General features: G+C 37.2%; 1 protein-coding gene across 1 annotated transcript in view; it reads right to left on the bottom strand.

Moving 5' to 3' along the window:
* Positions 1-19,558, bottom strand: part of LOC116463778 (TOX high mobility group box family member 3) — a 38,465-nt gene extending 18,907 nt beyond the window's left edge. Inside the window, exons 1-3 of the mRNA XM_058434842.1 lie at positions 19,548-19,558; positions 13,187-13,334; positions 8,615-8,869 (exon numbers count right to left, since the gene is read on the bottom strand). Of these exons, the coding sequence (XP_058290825.1) occupies positions 8,615-8,869; positions 13,187-13,334; positions 19,548-19,558 (414 nt within the window). The remainder of the gene's footprint in view (positions 1-8,614; positions 8,870-13,186; positions 13,335-19,547) is intronic.
* Positions 19,559-23,381: the final 3,823 nt, after the last annotated feature.

Below are 23,381 nucleotides of genomic sequence, written 5' to 3'. Positions count from 1 at the left end.
GCACCATCTCTGGCCTCTACCCACTAGATACCAGTAGCCGCCCCTCTCCTACTGGGTTGTGACAACCAAAATGTATCCAGACATTGGCGAATGTCAAAATCCCCTTCATTTGCAAACTACTGTATTAGACAAATATCATAAAAATCATTTTCTTGGGGGAGTCAGGTAGTGAATGTTCAAAGCTTATGTTCTGTTCCTAAAAATAGAAAGCATCTACATAAACAAGACTCCAACTGTGATAAATATTGGGAAGAAAATAAATAGGTTATACAAAAAAGAGTTATTGGGGAAGTATGGCTACATTTGATTGGGTCAATAGGAAAGACCTCTCAAAAAAGATAGCATTTGAGCTGATGCTGAAGGATGAGGAGAAGCCAACTGTGAAGTGAAGGGAAAAGCATGTCTCATGCAGAGGAAACAGCATGAGCAAGGTCTGAAGTGGGAGAGATCTTGACATGCTTGAGAAATGAAAAGGTGGACAGGAAAGCTGGGTGCAGGGTAGGCAAGGTAAAGGGTGAAATGCAATAGGCTTGGAGAGACTGGCCTCATTGTGAAAGGTGGGGAAATCATGGGATGCTTCCCCGAAGAGGTGACCTACTATGCTGAGGTATAAAGGGAAGTAGAAGCTAACCAAGCCAGGGCATCCCAGACAGAGATGAACATGTACCTAAACCTGGGGCATGGGCAAACATACCACCGATAAGGAAATGACAGTCCAGAGTGACTGGGCCAGGAAGAGCACAGCTGGCTATGAGGCTGGAACAGCAAGTCATGGCCATAAAGTGACAAGGTTTATTGTCTGGGCTAGGAAGTCTGGATTATATTCACAGTGTAGAAGGCTGCCATTGAAAGTTTAAAGCATGGTGTATATCTAGTGGGACTATTCATTGCAATAAATATTAACTGTCCATACCTCATGGGCAACCAGCCCATCTAAATCAATTGCGGACATTTCTATTTCGTTTAAATATAAATGTATGGCCTGCCACCTCAATCTGTGTTTCGAAGAATACCCAAAGATTAATATTTGCAGTCGCAGAAGGTCACTCAGAATGGGTGGGCCATGGATCTCATAAAATGCTCTCACTAATAGGAGGGGCACTGCCTTCTATCTATTGGCCTGTATGATTCATGCCTGTGGTGTTCAACAAAGCCTTCTGGTTTCTGTATGTCTTGGTGGGGGTAGGGGAGTGCCTGGCAGAGGCTTGCCTCTCTCTCCACCTGATGAAAGAGCCTCTTTGTCTTTTTTAAACAGGAAAAATCCAATGAATGGATATTTTGGGTAGCAATCCCTCATTTTCTTAAATTGCCTGAAACCCAGCCTATTATTGAACATTAATCATTTGAGTGAATGGTTAAAATCTGAATAATGTTATATTAATAAGGAAACTTTAGATCACTAACATAAATGAAAAATTAAAATCACTCATGGCCAATGGAATGCCAAATAAACACCAGGAAAAGAAAATAATACTGTTATAGTCAGTGTGGATACCGGGGCCTGCCTGAGGCTCTGGGCCTGAGTTCTGCTTTCTTTAACTTAAGAAGGCTAAAAGAAAGGTGTGAAAGACTGAATTAGCCCCAAACTGAGTCTTTCTCCTGGACTTAATCAAGATTAAAAGAGAAATGAAAGGTGAAAAACTTCCTTACCGTGTAAGTCACTATGTTATAATATCATGTTTGTACTTCATATGAAGATATGTCTTAGGGTAGCAGGATATGAGAAGAGAATGGATAAAACTTGCTCTAATTTCCTTAAATGAGAAAACTCTACATATTTAAATCCTTCTCACTCATTTTTTCAGGCCTGGAGCAGTGCTACATTTATCTTTGTGCTGCACACTTAGTAGTACATAGTTATACATACTATGGTCTTGCTTTGTTTTGTTTCTTTTTGCAAATCTAAGATATAAGCTTTCACATTGACATTTTATTGTAAATATTATACATTATTATTCTATATTATCTGTTTATACTTATTACAATGGCACTTACACTTGGGTTGATTTCATCATTAAAAAATTTTTAAATTCTAATATGCAAATGTGTTTAATGCATCTTCTATCTATACTTACACATAAATATTCTCCATAACAATCCAATATTAGGTTTTCAAAATAGAGCATAACATCCAATTAAGAAGCAACTAACCCAAATATATTAGAGTGTGACTAAATATATTTTCACTGTGCCAGTTTTTAATCAATATTTCTTGAGAAATGAAGTAATTAAACAATTATCAGCAATAAAAATTACTTTGTATTCATAAATATCAGAGTTAACTGCAAATAGGAAATGCAGGCCAGTAATTTTATGTTCGATTATTTAGTTATGTCTTATAGCAATGTTAAAATTTTATTTCCAAATTAACAACGATCAAATAGTTATGCATAGCTACTACTTTTGTAACTCCAATGGACCCTGACACAGTCATGCCAAATGCATACCAATGATAATTACAGACCTGCATACCACCACCTTTATATTCATCAAAATATCTGCACTGAAATAGATCATTTTTACTTAATAACTACTCTCAGGGTTGTAATCAGACATACCTACCCATGAAAGTTTTGTAAAAAACAGTGTTCCCTAAAGTTAATTAATAGTTTCTTGGCAAAATAAAATTTTCAAGAGTTTATTATGAACACTTAATGGTAGTTTACTCATGTACCCTGTAACTGACTTTGTTTTACCAAAGGAACAGCTCCATGCTTATTTTATTCAGTCCTAAATTAAAATTTTAAAGAGCAATTCCACTTTTATAGCTGTTGATACTTCAAGCCCCCTCCCCTCCCCTCCATTTTAACTTAGCAGTCTAAGTATGCTCTTAATAACAAGTAAATATCCTTTCATTGCCCTTTTATTCATTTATATATTGAAGAAATGAAATATTTATTGAAAGTCAAGTATATTCCAGGCCCAGGGATGACACCAAACAGACCCAAGGAGCACTTGCCTTCCTGGAGCTTCTATTCTGGTAGGGAGGAGACAGATGGGAAGCAAGCAAAGGAAAGCATTGCAAAGGACGACAAGGGCTGTGAATAAAAGGAACAGGGGTAATGGTATACAGAGTAACTCTCACCTCTCCAAAAAATATTTGAGCCATCGTGTCAGTCTTATGTGGGAATCTAAGTGCTGTAAAAGGGTGTTTTTGCCGTCTCTGAACCATCACTAAGTACTACAACACTTAACTGTAGATGACCTATGTTAAAAAGAAGATACAGGGAAATAAACCACAGCCAGCCTTCTCATAACACTTTCCTTTAAACATTATAAACCAAACAATAATCATGTATCACACTGCACAAGGGCTAATTAGGTTTAGTAGAAGTTTGGAACACAGTCCTACTTTGACAGATGACCCTCAAGTTAACTCAGCCCTAAAGACAATTCTTATCTGTTCAGAGTCAGTAGTATGCACAGGCCAAGAATAAAGAATATTTATTTTAAGCTCAGTGTGGTACAAGGCTCTACAAAGAAGGCAGCTTGTAAAAGTGTCTGTGGCCTGGATATTTTTGGCAGACAATTATCAAGGTATAGTAACAGCTAAATTAAAGTTGGCTTTTGACAATAAGCTTCTTTCAGGCAGCAGTCAGATTGAATCTCTGTAATTCATTGAGGGGACACTGGTAGTCAAAAAAAAAAAAAGAAACACAAAACAATTTCACAAGCAGTATAATCAAGCTCTAATGATTAAAAACAGGCCAGGTGCAGTGGCTCATGCCTCTAATCACAGCACTTTGGGAGGCCAAGACAGGAGAACAGCTGGAAGCCAGGAATTCAAGACCAGCCTGGGCAACTGACAGCAAGGCCCTGTCTCTATAAAAATTTTAAAAACTAGCTGGACGTGGTGGCACACACTTGTAGTCCCAGCTACTCGGGAAGCTGAGGATCGCTTGAACACAGGAGTTCGAGACTGCAATGAGCTATGATCATACCACTGTACCTCAGCCTGAGTGACAGAGTGAGATCCTCTCTCTAAAAAATATGTAAAATTTAAAAAAAGGCAACAAACAATATACAGCACTTAATAGGTGCTCAGTAAATATTCATTGAAGGTTAATATATGGTTTCAGTTTTATAATTGTATAATTTAGACTTCACGCAGATAGGTCTTATTCCATTCAATGTGTATTTTTGCCTAGGTAAGTTGTGAGTTTTATATTGTTAATTCATAATAAAATAGTTTTTGACCATAACTTGACCAAAGTTATTCAATCTGTATGATATATTTGTAAGTATTCAATTTGTATGAGAAATTGCTTGTCCCCCCATGGCTAAATAGTCATCATCCTGTGGACTTTAGCTCCCCAACCTCTATTGACAATGGCAATGAATGCATTCATAACAATAATCAGGGCTTGTTTTAATAGAACGTTCCATGCATTAAACACCTTAATGACCCATGAAATAACCGCTTTATCTGTAACACATTAAGCAACATTGCTAAAAACAATGTATTAATTGAAAGTCTGCTATTTTTCTTAACGTAAGATTTTTTTAAGTATAAAAATGGCATGAAAGTCATTTTCTTAAAAACAAATATAATAATTCAATTTCAAAATGAGAGCCATTCCAAATGATGGTATAAAAACTTATAAAATAAGCCTGGTAATTTTAGATGTAATATTCTGATAAATTGCCATTTTTCTATCAACAATGATATCTGTCTGGATTATGACTTGAGTCTTACGAATATTTTAAAAGCTCATAATTTTCTTCTCTGCATAAGTGTCTCCTATAGGACCTTTTCCTCTCTTTTTCTCTTCCCTTTAACAGGTGCGAATACTACCATACTCAGATACTTTCCTTACTTCCATCTTTTTCAATTTTCTAATACTCCATTTGATATTGCTAGAGCACCACTATAGCATTTTCTATAAATATGTGTGATCACAATTAAATCCAAGGTAATATCAAACAGAAAATGTCAGTCCTGTAAACATGGAAATATAATATATGAAGAAAAGTATGTGAATTATCAGTGTGTTTTATAAATTCTCTTTTGGGGGGCATACAAAATATCAGACCAGAGACAATAATTTTACTGTCTGTTTCTTAGATATCAAAGAGAATTTTGAAATTCATCAAAGCTAACCTTCTGTTATGTACAACAGGCTAAGCTGAAAAGAATGTTAACAAGTTCAATTTTCATTCAATCAGCACTACTGCTCTCTGAAATGTTTCATTGCAGGAAAGAAATAAAAATAATCTATATGGTAATTATGAGGATGAATCCCCCAGTAACTTTCAGCTACATGAAAGGTCAGTTCTATTCAAGATATTTTATCAGTCCCCTGCACATACTCCTGTCCTGTCATTTTAAATCTGAACAGCATTTTATTTTCCCATTTACAGCTACCTGCAGAATTAAGTACTTAAGCCAAATAAGAAAAAAAAAAAGAAATGTTGAATGCTGGCAAAGGCTATAATAGCATAGAGATAAATCGTTCATCTGCTCTCTCTCAAGCCTCTAGGGCTGCAGATTTTTCTTCTCCTGGTGCACTGTGGGTATTCAAAACTTGTTCAACATGATTTCATTTCATTTCAGGCACTGCCTGAGAAAACTAAATTACAGAATCAATCATACAGAAGGTCAGAGTGAGACTTCATTACAAGTATTGCATGCTTGCATGAATATCTTTCATTTATGACTGACCCAATATGTCACAATAGCTGTCTAGTAAAAATAATCCACTTTCTGAAATTGATGTACTACTGATGTCAATGCTACTCAGCAGGCTGGGCAGATTATAGAGAGGTGTTAAAAAAAAACACACACAATCCTTTGGAACGCACATTGTAGATTTTTAGAATTGCAATCTTTTGTGGATTAAAACAATTTCCAGATGATCATCTGAACTGACAATAACACTTAGAGGTAACAAATTTTTAACAAAAATATACTGTTGATTTTGACTTGCCAACCACATCCTGTTTTAAAATACACGTATTTACGACAAGCAAATCAAGGTTGTTCTTTGAAGTCACAAATGCATCGACATTCAATTTTTCAGCAATTCGCTTTTGAATACTGGGGCATTATTTGCATATTTTGAAATGTGAATGCTAATCACTGGACTCTTTTTAATCCCCCTTTTTTGTTCCTGCCTTCTGTTTTTAAATATAATGGCATAAATTTAACGAAGATAAACATGTTGTGCTTGTTGCCAACAATAATGCAGCTAATCAGTAATGTGACAAACTGTCACTCTTTCTAAAGGAAAACCGATGAAGCTCTGAAGAAAAGCTGGTTCAATACAACATCAACAAGCTGGCTTTTCTTCTTATATGATAGTCTTAATTCACCATAGCAATCCTTAACAGACAGCCATATTCATTTGGATAATAAAACTTCTTACTTGCATAAGGTATGAAATATCCAACACACACTGGGAAGCTGAATGCATGATGTATAAAGTATTATTTATTATTTTTCTGGTGACTTTCCTAAGGGAAATCTCTGAGGAGGCTTCTGTGGAGTGTTATGATGTAGCCAGCCAACTCAGTACCCGCAGGGAGATATAGAAGAACCCTGACATAACCAATTTTCAACCATGCCTCTGGCGATTCTGAATTCAAGTTTATAGGTGAACGTGTCAGGTAGTACATAGAACAAAGCCAACGACACATTGTATTCATCATAATTCTGTCCTAGTACATTTTATTTTTTCCAACATTTGTGATTTAAAATCCCATGACATTTCTTCAAGGTGAAATTCTACTAGAATTTTCAACAAGATTAGTTTGTTTCAAGCCAAAATAAATATCACTCAGGTTCAGCAAAACTTCAAAAAGGCACCAATAAATGTGATGAGGTCCATGGAAATACCATGACAACAGCCTGCACTTAGCTAAAGTACCTATACTTTCAAAAGTCAATGAAATAATTCAACTGCTTTAGCGATTAGCCATACATTACAAAAGAAGCATTAAAAATTGAGTCCTCTTTCCCAACGCCAGTCTGTGAAAGCATTGTTCTTTAAGTGTATGTGAATATCATAATTATTTTATGATTCCATCTTTAGTTCTTTCCAATATAGTAAATTCAATTGACCATGAAATGAAATTTCATAGTCAAAATGCCTCCTTTACACTTTTTTATGGCAGCAATAACAGTTTTATAGCTTTAAGGCAAGGTAATTCATCAGATGTTTAATTTAAAGGCAGATTCTTATATTATTAATAAATATTTACCAATTTAATAAAGTACACATTTTAACATACATTTAACTATTTCTGCAACTTAAATGAGTCTCGCTGAGCATCTATGAATGACGGTGAACCCTGGCAAACTCCCTTGGTGACTAAACACACCCATTTTACTTTTATTCTTTTCTAAGCAAAACATTGCAAGCCTGGCTATAGAGAAACAGAGAATAGAACCCTCCATTCCAGTGTAAAAGGTACAAAAATATAAGAAAGTCCCCTGGAAACAATTATTTTGATGTCGAGTAACGCTTATGAATACTTAATGGCTATTTCCCGACTGTTCACTGAATTATTTTCTGACAAAAAAAAAAATAAAGTAAAAAATAAAAACCCCGATGTTCAGCTCAAACACAAAAGATCACAGGCAAAGAAAATTATGTTGCTGCAATCCTATTTGGGAAAGTAATCTTATATTTCAGAGAGCACATTGAATCTTTGCACCACTAATCCACTACATATTTTGCAATCATACGTTGTTATCTGGGGAATTAACAATGAAGCCAATAAACATCACTGGCATGGTCCTAATGTGCAGAGAAATATGTAAACAAGCAAAAGGATTTGTTTTTTGTTATACCAACACATCTGTTTCATTTTAACAGGGTTTTTTTTTAAAAAAAAAAAAGCTCTATAAACTATTAATCTTGTTTTAAAAATGTCCACTTAGTACCTCACCTAGATAGACACAAACGCATTATATGCTATGATGGAAAAAAAAGAAAAATCCCAGCAGAAGAGTTTAAAATACTTAAGCAGATTTACTCTAGTGATTGCTGACTATAATTGCACACTAAGAAAAATAGAACCAAAATTATTGCATTAGTTATCTTGGCTCCCTGGAGTGCCTTAATCGATGTTTATGACAATAAATAACACAATTAGGTGTATTTCACACAATCGCTTGTTCTATATTTTTCTCTGCTGGTTATAAGCAATTATACTTTTTCCCTTTTTTGGTATCTCAGTTTGGTATTTCATTTGCAGTAAGAGTAAATGTATCGTAAGCATTATAATACTAAAAACTCAAAAGACCTAGGCACCTGATAAGGACTTCCATTTCTAAAATCTTGCCTGGGCAAACTTTCAACTCAAGCACACCTTTGTGTTAAACCAACAGCAAGGGAAGATTGGCTACTTCCAAACCAATCAATTAGACTTTTGAAAAAATCACTTTAAATCAGCAGAATCTTTTTGGATCATCTTCTTTTTGGTTACTGTCAACCAACCCAATACCCTTTTGTTCAATACCAGGCAGCGATCCAGTACCTGCATGTAAATAGCACTAGGATCAATCCACTAGGAACAGGCAAGAGCACGTTTCAGAACATGGACTCTCAGATCTTTACTATGATTTGTGCAAATGATAAAAAATAATTTCAGTAATAAATGTGGTGCCTACCATATGCAACCCACTGCTATGAAGCACGCCATCTTGTTCCACGAGATTTCTTGAGATTGTAATGGAAGGGAGGTCCAGGCTTTGAGGGGGAAACTGGGGTGTGAATTCACTTCCCTGGGAAGGTAATGGATCACTGAGGGCTTGAAAGGGTAGCAGTACATCCGGCATGCCTAGGGCAGGGTCTGACTCTGGAGGAGGCGTGATTGGTGGAATTTCGAATTCCTCATCCCCAAGGCTTGGTGTATGGAATGTCTGCTAAAAGGAAACAAAATACAGATATATTCTTATTCTGTTCCTATATCTTATTCCTCCTGGGAGAGAAAGAGAAAGACATTGCATGAAAACACTACAAACATATCTAGGCCAAATATTTATTTCTCAAATGAAAACATCTTAAACACAGATTTCCATATATAAAGTTTTGCTGATCATTCTGATTAAAGATTTAATTCTCATTATCATATGGTTTTAATGGAGTATCAGTATTAACAGTTTTTTAATGCCTACTTAATTAGCAACATCTGTCTTTGTTGTTAGTTGGAGTATATAACAAATTGCTACTTTATTGATATGTTAGTGAAACAGCTCAAACCGCTGACACTATCCACATGCTTTATGAAATGCTGATGATTTTGTGGCACACACACACACACACACACACATTAATCCAGAACTGAACATTACATATATTTACTTTCTGCCACAACATATAAAACAAGTAATATTAAATTTGTGGTTTGCTTTTTTAATTTCCTCATTGGTATATTCCCAAGTGCAATGACTACTTCTATGGAAATTGTTACTGTGTGTAATACAATGTTTTATATAAGGATTATCATAGCTCATATTAAAAGATGCCAGTGCTTTTATTTAAACTATAAAGAGGGTTATTTTCTTTTACATGAACATTTTAATATGTATTTATCTGAACATTTTCTACCAGTCTTCTACTTTTTAAAGATGATCTAGAGAGCATACAGCTATATTGATATAGAAATACTAACTAGATTTGATGCTGTTCGCTTACTTAGACAAGTACTATATCTCAAGACCTAAGTCTTAATGCATTGTTTTTCTTCACTGATACTGAGATTTTTTTTTTTTTTTGGGTGGGGGGTGGGGATAGAGTCTCGCTCTGTCGCCCAGGCAGGAGGGCAGTGGTGCCATCTCGGCTTACTGCAAGCTCCATCTCCTGGGTTCACGCCATTCTCCTGCCTCAGCCTCCCGAGTAGCTGGGACTACAGGTGCCCACCACCATACCCGGCTAATTTTTGAATTTTTTAGCAGAGACAGGGTTTCACCATGTTAGCCAGGATGGTCTCGATCTCCTGACCTTGTGATCCACCCACCTCAGCCTCCCAAGTGCTGGGATTACAGGAATGAGCCACCATACCCAGCCAATACTGAGATTCTTAAAGGCAGTGTTTTAAAATAGGGCCTCGTGATATAAATCAGGCTTGCTCCACCCAACCACACTAACCATTTTCCAGGGGATTTTTTTGGCGAGAGGTTCTGGGAGAGTGGCAAGGTCTAGGTTTTTTTTTTGTTTCTTTTTTTGTTTCTTTTTTTTTTTTTTTTGGTCAAGTGAAGGGTTTGGGGGACTACTCATATTTTTTATTCCTAGCTCAGAGGGTCAAACTTATAGTTCATTTATTATTAATAGTATTTGAAAGAATGAACTGGTGCAAGATAATTTGAGTCTGCTATTATCAGTTAAGAGGACTAATTAAGTGCTGAAAATCATCATTCTTCAAGCTATCAATCATGATATAACGTAATGACCACTTGAGAGAAAAGAAAAACTCAAGAAAAAAAAAAGCAACAAAAAACATTTCTTACATATAGAACCTGTCAAATGTTATTTGTATCTCACCAGAAAAAAAGAGGTCACAGGCTATGGCAGTCTATGGTGGGACAACTGAACATCTTGAGGTTCTTAGCAGGCTCAATATATGCAAAACATCGTAGCAGAATAATACATTTGAATGCTAGACTAAAATATTGGATTTTCTGACACATGCATTCTAATAATGACCCCAAAAGCTGTCAGTTTCTAACTGTGGAACCCCTAGTTCCCAAACACAAAGGGATGAATTGGCCACAAACGTGGTTGGCTAATGAACATAACCCTATGGTTGCATTTGCCGTTATTTTGGCACTAATGTGGTCTAGTAACAGATGCAACTGTAATTTGTGACTCATTTGCTACCCCATTACTGCTTAATGAAATCTAACATATCACATTAACAATACGGATAAACACTCATTCTTGATATGTGGCATTTGGCTGTTTTCATTACCACTGTAATTAACACTTGAAATATTATTTCAATAAATATTTAAAGTACTTTAAAAATGGTCAGGGTAATCATGACACAGACAGAAAACATAAAGCAAATGTGTGAATTTCAAACTCAGAGTATCCTAGTCCCTGTAGTGTTATCTACAGGACAATATCCATGTGAAGGGAATTGGTTTCAGGCACAATTTAGACTTTACAGCATGCAAACCTAAAGACTTCCTGAATTAGTTTACACTCATTAAAATGTTAAAAAAGCAAGTAAATTTACTTTTAATGCAGTGTCTGGGAAATTAGGCACATGCTATAATGTAGCATTAACATTTACTTGGGCTTTATTTTTTGTTCAAGAAAAGATGTACAGAGAAATCATTACATAAGATTACTTCCAAAACTAACATAAAACATGTCTATGCTAAGCAGTCACAATTAGGAAGGTTTTTATTTTTGTTAAGGAACAGATAGAGATGTCATATGCAATATGTCCCTATGGTATAATTTTTTAATGGCAAATTAATTTCAATTTAGCATATTACAATATCCTAACCTAATATAATCAATGAAATAACCAAGAAAATGTTAAAATGTTAAACTACTTTAAAGGCAGGTAATATATTAAAATTAAGCTTTCCTTAGAGAAAAAAAGAATCCAAAATGCTGGATATCTGAGATTATAAAAAAAAAAACCATATATGGCAAAAACAACAAAAAGACACACTGACTTTGGTAACTGTGCCATCTGACCAATATCAGATTAATCATTTAGAGTTTGCGTGATTATTTTTTACAGATACTGACTTTTCAATGTTTACCTTGAACATGTTAAAGTAGTATGTTCATGGTTAAATACCATCTGTACTGAAATGTTCAAAACATTTGTTCCTTTTGATAAAAATGCAAATCTGGAGAACTGTTGTATCAACATATAACAGCCAATGTCTGACATGGTGAATTATCACAGCTGGAATTAAATTGTCTCTGAACAGCTGCTGGCAGTAGAGCTTTCATCAATGTTTGATTCAAATGTAGGGAAAAAAATCCTACAGAATGAAACATCATGTTGTCCTTACAGATGGGGTTTGTGTTCATTATCACAAACAACACAGCAGCCAGTGCCAAACAATATTCCCTTATCTAAGCTGTCTTCTTGGTTAGAGAGATGATGGTCACTATAAAAATGATTAATCCAGGAATACCCTTAATTCTTGATTCCCCATTTATTCTAATAATTTCTCAAAGTTAATTTCTTTCATAACACTTGCCTCCCTTTACCAAGATCATTTATGAAGCCATTATTATTTTCATTCTCTGGAGTCAAGCTAGTTCAGTTTCCTGTATTTGAACGTATCTGGAAAATGAGGACTTTATATTACATGAACCGCAAGAGGAAATGTTCCATTTGGGCCAATTTCACTTCTGTTTGTTCTTGTTCTAAAACCTTAAATCTCACACAGTCTACCATTTTGGGGAAACCATGTTTTATCTAATCAAGATTGAGGTTTTTCTGGAGGGCAGGCCAATGAGACCAAACAGCAGCCCAAAATCAATAATAGGAAATGCAGTAAAAACAGCAGCAAGAAGACGATGCTTGTTTCATCTGCACCCGTAAACTGAAGACAGACCCAGAGACAATGAGGTGCTGGATTTAGATTCCATCACCCAGTTTCCCCAGCTGCAACCAAGTTTTGGAGCATGCCAGCCACTCATTCATTCATTCTATAAATATTTATTGAGCACCTACTACTGCCAGGCACTGTACTGGGCTATGGAGATCTAGCAACAAATTACAACACTCATTTCACATCACCCCAAGCCCCAAGAAACTATAATACTCTTCTGTCGCATAGTTTCCCAAACCATGACAACCTAATGACACTTAATTATCCCTAGGTATAGGTGAAGTTAAACTATTTTCCATTAAAAGTCACTTCTAGCCTGGTTTCTAAAAAAATAACCACTTATCTGCTTAGATACCAACACTGTGTATGTGTGTGTGTGTTTTAACATACATTCTTATATATTTACTTTCTGTTTGCATTATTTTTTAATCAAAAGATTTGTATGAAGTTACTAACATTAGTAACAGTCTACAGACAAGTGATAAAATACTTATCAGGTTTTCTTTTCCAATAAGCTTTTCTCATTTCTCCTCCAAAGTCGTTACCTTGTGCCACATAAGAGACAAATTTGATACTTTGTTTTTCCCTTCAAGCCTATTAAATTATCTCAATAACACGAAAAACAGGAACAAACACATTAAGACAGTCACCTACCTCACTGGCAGCGAAGAACGCATTGTTCGCCTCAGCCATATTCATATAGTTATTATTATTTCCAAACTGAAAGAAAACAGATAGTTTTACATTAATACGCGGCATAATAAAGCATTCTGGCTGTGATTTGGAAAGAATGCTGGTGTTGCTAAATAAAAGAGAGTTTTATCAGCCCAAATGCAAAACATGACAAAGGTTTCAAGGCACTATGCTATACTGTCAACTGGTTCCCTCAGAAAATAAAGCACAGAGTTAAGCTAACTCAATAATTCTATAAAATAGTTTTGTTTCTCATCAAGACTAACTGTGAAGGGAGAGGATTACAAACATTAAGCCAACTGGTCACCAGTGTGTGTTGCTTATTGACCTGGCATTTGTGAGAGGTGAGAGGGAAAAGAGTTTCCAAGAAAATCACCTTGACACATTTTAAAAGCACATAAGGATTTCATAGCTTAGTTTTCAAGAACAGATGTCACAAGTGTGGGTAGGTTAAAATGTGAATTAAAGGGAGTAAAATTCAACTCCCAGGACTCAAATTCTATTTTCTAGTGAATGGGGTGTGGCATGAATATAAATAAATTATAAGACTAAAGAATATTTTTAAAATCTCCAGAGCTTAAAGCGATATCTATATCCATCAGAGCTGCTGAAAACAGTGATATTTAATCTCTCAATGTAACATTAAGTGCAAAGAGGTTTAAAAATAAGCGGGATCTCATGAACACAGCAATTTTTATTTCATTCCCTAACACAATGGGCCATTCATATCATCACAAATAAGACCATATCAGCATTTCAGACTTAAGCTCTTTACTTCTAGGGACCTGTTATCAAAATGTAAAACTTGGATTTTGGCAGAAATGTATTTTCAGGTTCAAATGGTCTAAATCGGCACATTTTGTTGCTTTAAACATTGTTATCAGTCTGGCAATATGGAAAGGCTCTGTGAGTATAATAATCTAGAGCTATATTATTTTCATGATTTTTAACTGGTAAAAGAATGTCCTTTTTATAAAGTGTATTATTTCCTTCCTTGAATGCATCAAATAAAACATAGGTTTGGTCTCCAAAGGGTGAAATGTATATATCTATTCTCTAATATAAATAAAGCTAGTAATTATTTAAAAATACAATTTTCCCAAGGAGAGCGAGAGATGGATGGATGGAGATAAACGGGTAGGTACATAGATACACAGATAGATATCGAGAATAAATAGAATATGGAGAGAGATACACAGATATGGAAGACTCATATAATCCTCTTCCTCAATAAACTAACACTTATTTCTGGGGGGCTCTCAATCCCTGACTCTGAAGGACTTGCACCCAGAAGCAGGATTGACATGCTACACTTTATCATGTCAGGGATCCAAGAACTAAGCAGCATTTATACGAAAGACGCTAATGGTTCCAGAGTATCCCACAACAGCCAACATATCTAAATGCACATACAATGAGCCATCCGACAAGCTCTCACTGAGCACTCAGCTTCATTTAGGTAAATATCTTTATAAGGATTTCTGAAAGATGAACTGGCGCTTAAGAAAAGACCTTTATCTGGTTTCTCTGAAGGCATGTGATATCAGAAACATGTGCATGGCTGCACATGGGCACACACACACTCACACACATATTTTCCCTTGTTTTTCTACAATGTTAAATACATGCAAGAAAAAGTATTTTAAGTATTTTATTTTCTATCATGAAATTTTTGATGAATGAATGATGCTAGAGTTAAAATCTCAGGTCTCCATGCAAATGTTCCTTTTGGATATTTATAAGAACCTGGGCTCGAGATGAGTATTCCGTGCACCAGTCCTGGCCCCCCAAACCGCCTAACAGCCTATATCACAACTTCAACGTTATTTAAATGTAGGTTTTGTTGGGGAATTAGAAATCCATTTAAAGCAAACAGCTCATTATCACAGAGTATTTTTTTTAAGATTAAACTAACTTATTATCTAATAGCACCTAAAACAACAAAGAAAAATAAAATGGCTATTAAACTAAGGGGCTAAACAATTCAAAAAACAAATTAAGCTTAGAGTGAAATAAGAACTGGGTTAGAAATCCTCTTCTGAACAGTTAGTATGCGAATGTAATTACTGAAGAAACTACAGCTAATCAGCTGTGAATTGTATCCATTAATTAGTATTTGCCCTGGAGAAATGAGAAAAATCAGTAACAACGCTGGCACCGCAGCGCACACTGATGAGCGGAGCAGGCCACGCGGCGTTTAGTCAAGCAGGTGGCTCCAGTGGTCCAGGTAATTTGAAACGCTCTCACCTGAAGTACTGAGCTAGCATTACAAAGCACTTCTTGCATATCTTTTGTATCTATAGAAGGCCTTAATTAATGGCTTTTAATTTGGAAACACTTGCCGATCAGGCGGAAACAGTTATAAATCATTTCAAATAGAAGTAAAGGTTTCTATTCTGTATTGGGTAAAACAGCCCCTCTACAAAGGGGGCTTTAAATATTGACTTGTTGCAGGCAATTGTCTTTCTCCTGCACAGGTACCTGGGACCCTAGTTCAGTGTGGCAAGGTAGTTAGATAATATACAGGACACCCAGTTAAACTTATCAAATAAACAGCAAATTTGCTTTAGCATAAGTATATCCCACGCATTATTTGGGGGTATACTTATATTAAAAGAACTATTCTTTATCTGAGATTCAAATTTAATTGGGTGCTGTGTATTTTTATTTGGTAAATCTGGCCACCCTACCGTGGTGGTTAAACTAATCAGAACGAAAGGGTGGCATTTTCATTTGATTACCTTACCTAGTAATGCTAGCTTGATCTTATTTATTTTAAAATGTCACCTATGAATCCTGCTTTAGTCATTTGGTGTAAGAACAGATCTGATTCTGAGAGAAAAAGTGCTCCTTTGGGGCAGGTCTCTAATATAATGACCTCAGAACAATTAACTTTAAGTGAATTGTGTACAATTAAATTTACTTTATGTTCTAAGAGGCAGTGACATCAGTAAACACATGATAGTACAAAACCCCGTAGGTCCATGGGGAAGGGGCCTTAACTGTGTTCACTGACATCTCTCCCAGAACTAACAATGCCTGGAATATTATAAGCACTCTAGTATTTGTTGAAGGGAGAGAGGGAGAAAGGTTGATCACACATAAACTTCAATGCCTCCTAATCGCCCATCCTAACTGGAGTCATTTTCACTTACTTTTTCAAAGATAATAGTAATAAGTATTTAGCCCAGTGACACCCTCTACATTACTTTATTTCATTTAATTTTCCAAACTGGAACTAATCATAATCTATTTTCCCAACACCCAGTAAGATAATTATCATCCCTATTTTATGGATCAGTAGACTGAGGCTTCTAGGGCTCGAGTAACTTGCCCAAGGTTATAGATTCAACCACGGAAGTCTAGCCTCCTCCCTACCTCATGATCTCTATGATTTACATTCCGGTATACGCAAAAGCTTGAATATTTCACTCAGTGATCAATTCAGTTTTACTTTTTTATCTATTTTACTCAAAGTTAGAATTTCCCAGAGGTACTCAAGTCTAGTAAAATGCTCCTCAAGAAATGGTTCCATGGTCCAGTAAGTTTGGGAAAGGCTGACTTCCCTTTGATGAGTCACAATGCTTGCTATAAAGTTAAAGTCTCTGAGAAGTCCCACAGTTCCTTCATCCAACAAATATTTATGTGCCTATTATGTACAAGGGGCTGTGCTAGGCACTGGAGGCAATATGATGGAAAAGATGACAAGTTTTCTACTCGGATGAAGCTTACATTTTTCTTTAAGGGAGAGACAGGAAACAAACAAACAACAAGCTGTGGATCACTTCCTTTTGTTTCCCCTGCAATACCCTGTGAAAACACAGTTTGGGAAGGCTTGTTCTAAACCCTTTATTGACAATATTATTTTATTTTCCCTGAATCTATCTTAGGAAAGCTAATATCCTAATTTTACACCCTGGTAAAATGTGTTTGTTTTATTAATATGAATCAACTAAATAAGAATTTTTAATTATTCATTCTAAGTCACCTTAACTTGGTCTATTTCTCAACTTTCTAGATTATAACCCACCACTGACGTTCCCTCAAAGATCCCCTACTCAACCATATATGGGGCCTTCTATGCAATTTCAAGAGTCAAAACAAAATATTCCAAATAAACTAAATGAATATCAGGTGAAGTAGTTAATTGTTCTAAAGGTCATATACAAACATTTATTAAAGAAATCAGCCAATTCCAACTGTTTTAAAGACACATAAAGGGTCGCTGAGAATCAGGGGCATTTGGCATTTATGAGGCACACTGGTGGTGATACGTCCTTTTCCATGCAGATAGGCTCTAATAGATGTGATCCCCAAAGATAGAGTCCCCAAAGATATCATTATAAAGCAGAACTAAATTACTCTGCATTGAACTTCTGTATCTTAATAATTTCAAAAAGAACATCTTCATTGTACTTGGAAGTAGATTTGCTTTTGCTGCTTGATGAGTAATTATAGCTTGGGCAAATACAATTTATGAAGGACGTCAATTAAAAAGGAGCACCGCAGGATTTTTTAGAAATTTATTAAGGACCATCGTGTTCGTGGCCTGTTTGACCGTGTGAAGTGCCAAAGTAAATTAATGTGGATTGCTAAGTCTAGCTAGTCCAGCAAAGGGGCCGGAAGAAAGTGGAACAGCCCAGACAAAAACCCATCTGTAATCACAAGACGAATACTTCAGCTTGATGCGTCCACACAACATCATTTTCACTGAAATTATTTTGACACCCATGTGAAGAATTGTGTAGGCTTCTAATAAAGCAGTATTAACTACAGGGTTTCAAACAGCTAAACAGCACAAACTTAATCCTAATAAAAAAAGATAATCCTCTGAATTCTCTTTTCTTTTTCCCCCATTAGATTTGTTAGCAGACACCATCCAACTTGATGCCTCACTATGGACATCTGTCAAGTCACCTACACAAGTGAACTGTGCCATGATGGATCAAGTGTGCCAAGCACGGTCACATGCTGGCGGAGGCAGGACTGCAAAGTCCACACACCCGTGAAGGCTCGGTTAACTACCCCCTGGAAGAGAACTTAGGAGAGACTATCAAGGTTCAACCATTTTCAGCATTAGTAATCTGTTTCAAGACACAAAGTCCAAAGGAGTGAAAACAAGCCAATACGGCGGATGATGATGAATACTGATGATTATCGTGGATGGGTCTGGAGCATCGCATTAGGAAGCAAAGCATGACTTTGTGACTAAAGACCATCTACACCAAAGGCTGGAGGTTCAACAATACTTTAGAAACAAAACATTGCAAACAACAAGCTATGAGGTATAATATAGGAATCTATTTGTAATTATATATAGTTATGTGTACACACAAGCATATATGCACACAATTCTGCTAATTATGTACATACAATTATATAGATTTACACACACATACATATAATTACACACACACACGTCCACATGCTAAAACTCCTAGATGAGGATCCCCTGAGCACCATACTCATACATCTAACTGTCTACAGCCCTTCCAATTGGATGTCAGTAAACATCTTAGACCTATGTCCAAAACTGAATTCCTCATCTTCTCCTCAAAGCCTGCTCCACCCACAGTCTTTGATGGGGAAATGACTCACTTTTGGTGACTCAGGCCAAATACTATTCTTGAATCCTCTCTCTCTGTCTCCCTTCCTTCATCCAGTCATCAGGAGATTCTGTTGGCTTATCTTTCCAACTGTACCCAAAATGGACCATGTGTGCCTGCCTCTCGGGATCCACCCAGGCCCAAGCCATCCATTTCCTCCTGGACCTCTGCAACTACCTCCCCAGCAAGTCCCTCTGGTTCTACCATACTTCCCAACAGACTAGCCTCAACACAGAAACAAAGAGGGCTTTCGAAAATCTAAGTTTAGCCTGGGCAACATAGTGAGACCCCATCTTTACTAAAAAAAAAATTACAGGCATGCTGGCACACACCTGTAGTTTCAGCTACACATGAGCCTGAGATGGGAGCATTGCTTGAGCCCAGGAGTTTGAGGCTGCAATAAGCTATGACTATGCCACTGCACTCTAGCCAGGGTGACAAAGTGAGACCCTGTCTCAAAAAAAAGAAGAAAGAGGAAAGGAAGAAAATGAAGGAAAGGAAGAAAGGAGGGAGGGAGAAAGGGACAGAGTAAAAGAAAGAGAAGGTAAGAGACAGAAGGAAGGAAGAAAAGAACTAAGGAAGGAGGGAAGGAAGGGAGGGAGGGAGGGAGTAAATTTAACTCAGACCATGTCACTCTTCTGCTCAAAACTCTCCAATGGCTTCCGATTCATTCAAGGGAGATGCCCAATCCTTACAATTGCCCCATTTCTTCTTACCTTTTGGCCATCGTCCTTCCCCTTGCTCACACTCCTCTACCCTACTGGCTTCCTATTGTTCCTTCACCACCCCAGACATGTTCCAATCCAGGGCCTTTGCACTGGCTGTTTCTTCTGTCTGGACTATTGTCCCTGTAAATGTTCCCAGGGTTCATTCCCTGCCTGCCTTTGGAGTCTTTTCTCAGATGTCACCTTCTCTCTGACTACCCTCCTCCACCTCCAACACTCTCTATCCCTCTTCCCCAAGTCTACTTTTTCCATGAATAGTTTTCAACATCAAATAATATCATTACTGCCTTTCTCTTCCCACTAGAATATAAATTCAATAAAGATAAGAATGTTTTGTCTGTCTTTTACACTGATGTCCCAGTAAGAAGAAGAGTGTTTGGTAAATAGTAGGTGTTCAATAAGCACAAATGAATTTCTGGGTGCAAAATAATGATACTCAGAACTGCTGTCCAAGCCCATCCAGACACAGTACTTGAAATCCAAGTGAAAATAAGATGTCCAGCAACCAACACCACTAGTCACTCCCCAAACTACATCTATGGGAAAAATATGGTAACATTAAGGCTTCTGTGTTATAATAAAAGTCCTATTTTGAATCCCAGAACTATCTACCTAGAAAAAGGCTTTATTCTAGAAAATGCACTAACCTTTTTATAGAGCCCTAGGTGGATGGGGGTTGGGTGCTAGGGATAGGTGCTTTCGGTGGCTGAGCACAAACTGCAATGAACAACACAGATTCTGGCCTGCAGGCAAAATGCTGAGAGAAGAGAGAACCAACAGCATAAAGTCACTGGGGGCAAGGATTCAAGTGTTAGATTTGACAGCTAATTTTTTTTCTAATTTAAAATTTCCTCTTCTAAAAAAATTGCTTTATATTATAGGTCAGGGTTTCTCCAAGTGTTGTGCTAAGGACTGCAGAACAACCAGATGGCCGTTAAAAATGCGCATTACCCGCTCCCCACTCTGGATTTACTGTAGCAGAATCTCTAGGCGGTGGGACCCTAATACATGTATTTTTAACCAACTTTGAAGGAACTCCAAAGCACTCTAATATTTGAGAACGACTAGCCTAGTTCATTTTAGACTAATGTGGAAATTCCTTTTTTTAAAATAAACGTTTCTACACATCTCACAGAAATGCTGATAGAGCACAAGCTGTTTTGTTTATAGCAATGAAGGCTTGGCACGCATATTTACAATCTCCTCTCACTTTCTTGGATGACAGGGACATGCAACCATTTGTGAGGTGACCATCCAGCCCCTTCTACCCATATCACCAGGAGGAAGGATGGGAACATCCTAACTTGGATCAAGAAGGAACACAAGTTCCACTGTTGGATTCTTCAACAAGTTCTGTGGACCCACACAAGTAACAACAATGCCTAAACATATGGACTCTGCTCAAACACGGAGGCCTTGGGATTTTCATGATCTGGACACATTTGAGTCTGTGAATCGCATAACCATCTGGACTAGTTAAAAGTGGCAAGAAAGAAAAAACACCCTCTCAAACCCAACTGCACTTGTTTAATATCAGGAAAACAAATACAAGTAGGAGTGGATACTAAGGTTCCAGAATTAAGGGAGCTTTTTTGTTTTGTTTTGGGGAGTTTTTTGTTGCTTTTTTTTTTTTTTTTTTAGCAAAAATGGGGCCATCTTTGAGATTGGCCAAGCAACCAATCATCACCAATATTCGGAGAACAGGAAGAGAAGGCCTCTGATCTCTGGTTCTCTTCAAATACATACCCACAAAAAAAGCCAGTGGTAACACATATGTTGCGAAGTGACTACATCTTTTGTGTTAATTCCAGTTTGTCTCCCTGCCTTCTCCCTGAAAGCCTTACCAACACTTAACTGAGTCCCTATTAAATGCTACTTAATAGGATATATTTAGTGGAATGTATTATCTACTTCTCTGTAGATGCAGAGAAGTAGAAGATACGATTGTTGATTTTAAGGGATGAAAACTCAGTTGGGGTGATGAGACAAAAAAATATATCAAGCTAAGGGCCAACTCAGTGACAAGTGGCTTGCAAATCTAGGAGGAGGAGTCAAAAAGGAATGGCCTTTCAGAGGAACAAGTCTTTTTTCAATATATAATCTCACCTTTTATTTTAGATTCAGGGAGTAGAGAGGTACATGTTTGTTACATGGGCATATTGCATGATGCTGAGGTTTGGGATATGAATGATTCCGTCATCTAGGTACTGAGAATAGTACCCAATAGTTAGGAATAAGTCTTTAACCAAGAAAGAAGGCAGACAGAGGGGGAGTCCCAGGCAAAAAGGAGGGAGTGAGTGAAGCTTCAGACCTACTTGTACACAGGTTATGTTCAAAGAACAAAGCAGAGAGCAATTTGGCTACAGGAGAAAGGGTAGAAAGCTGGAAGAGATGGTAGGAAGCCAGGCTCTGGTGGGCCTTGAAGGCTAACCTAAATATTTTGAAATATATTAAATAAGAGTGTCCACAAAGGATTTTGTTAGAGGAAGGAGGCAGAGACAGAGAGATGTAAAGCCCACACCTGAACTTATCAATAGTGTGAGATGCACAAGAGTAGTATTAAGAAAGGCTGGTGCCAAGGAGACCAGTGAAGAACACTTCAAGGCTGGTAGGAGGTTGAAAGTGTCTAGACTGGGCAGAGGCAACAGTAGGAAGAACAAAATTCAGAAAGCACTTTACAGGAGTCAGACTAACTTTGAATTCCAATCCTAGCACCAAACTAGTTGTGGGATGGCAGGCAAGCTGTCTTACGTGTCTTAAGAACAAGCTCAGCTTCCAGCTGAACTACTTGCTAGCTGTCATTGTGTACAAGCTGTTTACTCTCCATGTGTTTCAATTTTCCCATCAATAAAACAGGGATAAGAACAGTATTTGCCACACCACAGGGGTTTTGAGGATTAAATGGGTAAGTGTGTATAACGTCACCTTTTCTTTTTCAGAAATTTTTAAATTTTTTAAGAGACAGAGTCTTGCTCTGTTGCCCAGGATGGAGTGCAATGGTGCTATATCATAGCTCACTGTAGCCTCAAACTCCTAGGCTCAAATGATCCTCCCACTTAAGCCTCCCGAGTCACTTGGATTACAGGCATGTGCCACCATGCCAGGCTTAAAGCCACCTTTTGTATCTATACTAATGGCCAGGTGACATTTCAGTGAGTTTTGAAGAAACCAACAGAGACCAAGCATATCTGTTTTACAAACTACTATAGCTTATATGACAGTGCAAGAGAATTTTACTATTTAGAGAACTCCAATGGCTTCCCAAAGACACCTAGAGTAAAATTCAAACTCTTCGCCATGGGCTACAAGCCCCTATATCATCTGGGTGCTGGCTCCTTCTCCAAACTCCCTCCTAAGAGAGCAGCTGCCACCCACCAAGCTCCAGAAACACTGCACTGCCTGGTCCTCAGTTCTTTCTCTGGGCCACTCATTGCACCTGCTGTTCTTGTCTGGGCCGCTCTCCCTTCTATCCCTACTTTATGTAGGTTTCTGCTCAATATTCACTCCTCAGGGAGTCCTCTCAGGTCAGCTTAGCTAAAAGGACCTGCACATGCTCTCCCTGTCTCTTGCCCATTCTCTTCCTTTATATCTCATCAGAGATACAAAGTCACTTATCACTGACTAATGTACTGGATTTATTTGTCCATTTACTATTTCTCTCCATTCTAGAATAGACAGTCCATTTGTCTTGTTCAATGCTGTTTCCTTGGAAGAGTATCTGGCCCACAGGAGATGCTCAGTATGTTTCTGTTGAATGCATAAGTGAATGAGAGAGCCAGAAACACCCAAATTCAAAGCCCAGCTCTACCACTTACAAGCTGGGTA

The sequence above is a fragment of the Hylobates moloch genome, unplaced genomic scaffold, assembly GCF_009828535.3.
Source record: "Hylobates moloch isolate HMO894 unplaced genomic scaffold, HMol_V3 SCAFFOLD_62, whole genome shotgun sequence".
In the NCBI taxonomy this organism is placed as follows: Eukaryota; Metazoa; Chordata; class Mammalia; order Primates; family Hylobatidae; genus Hylobates; species Hylobates moloch.
This window is presented reverse-complemented; position numbering and strand designations above follow the sequence as displayed.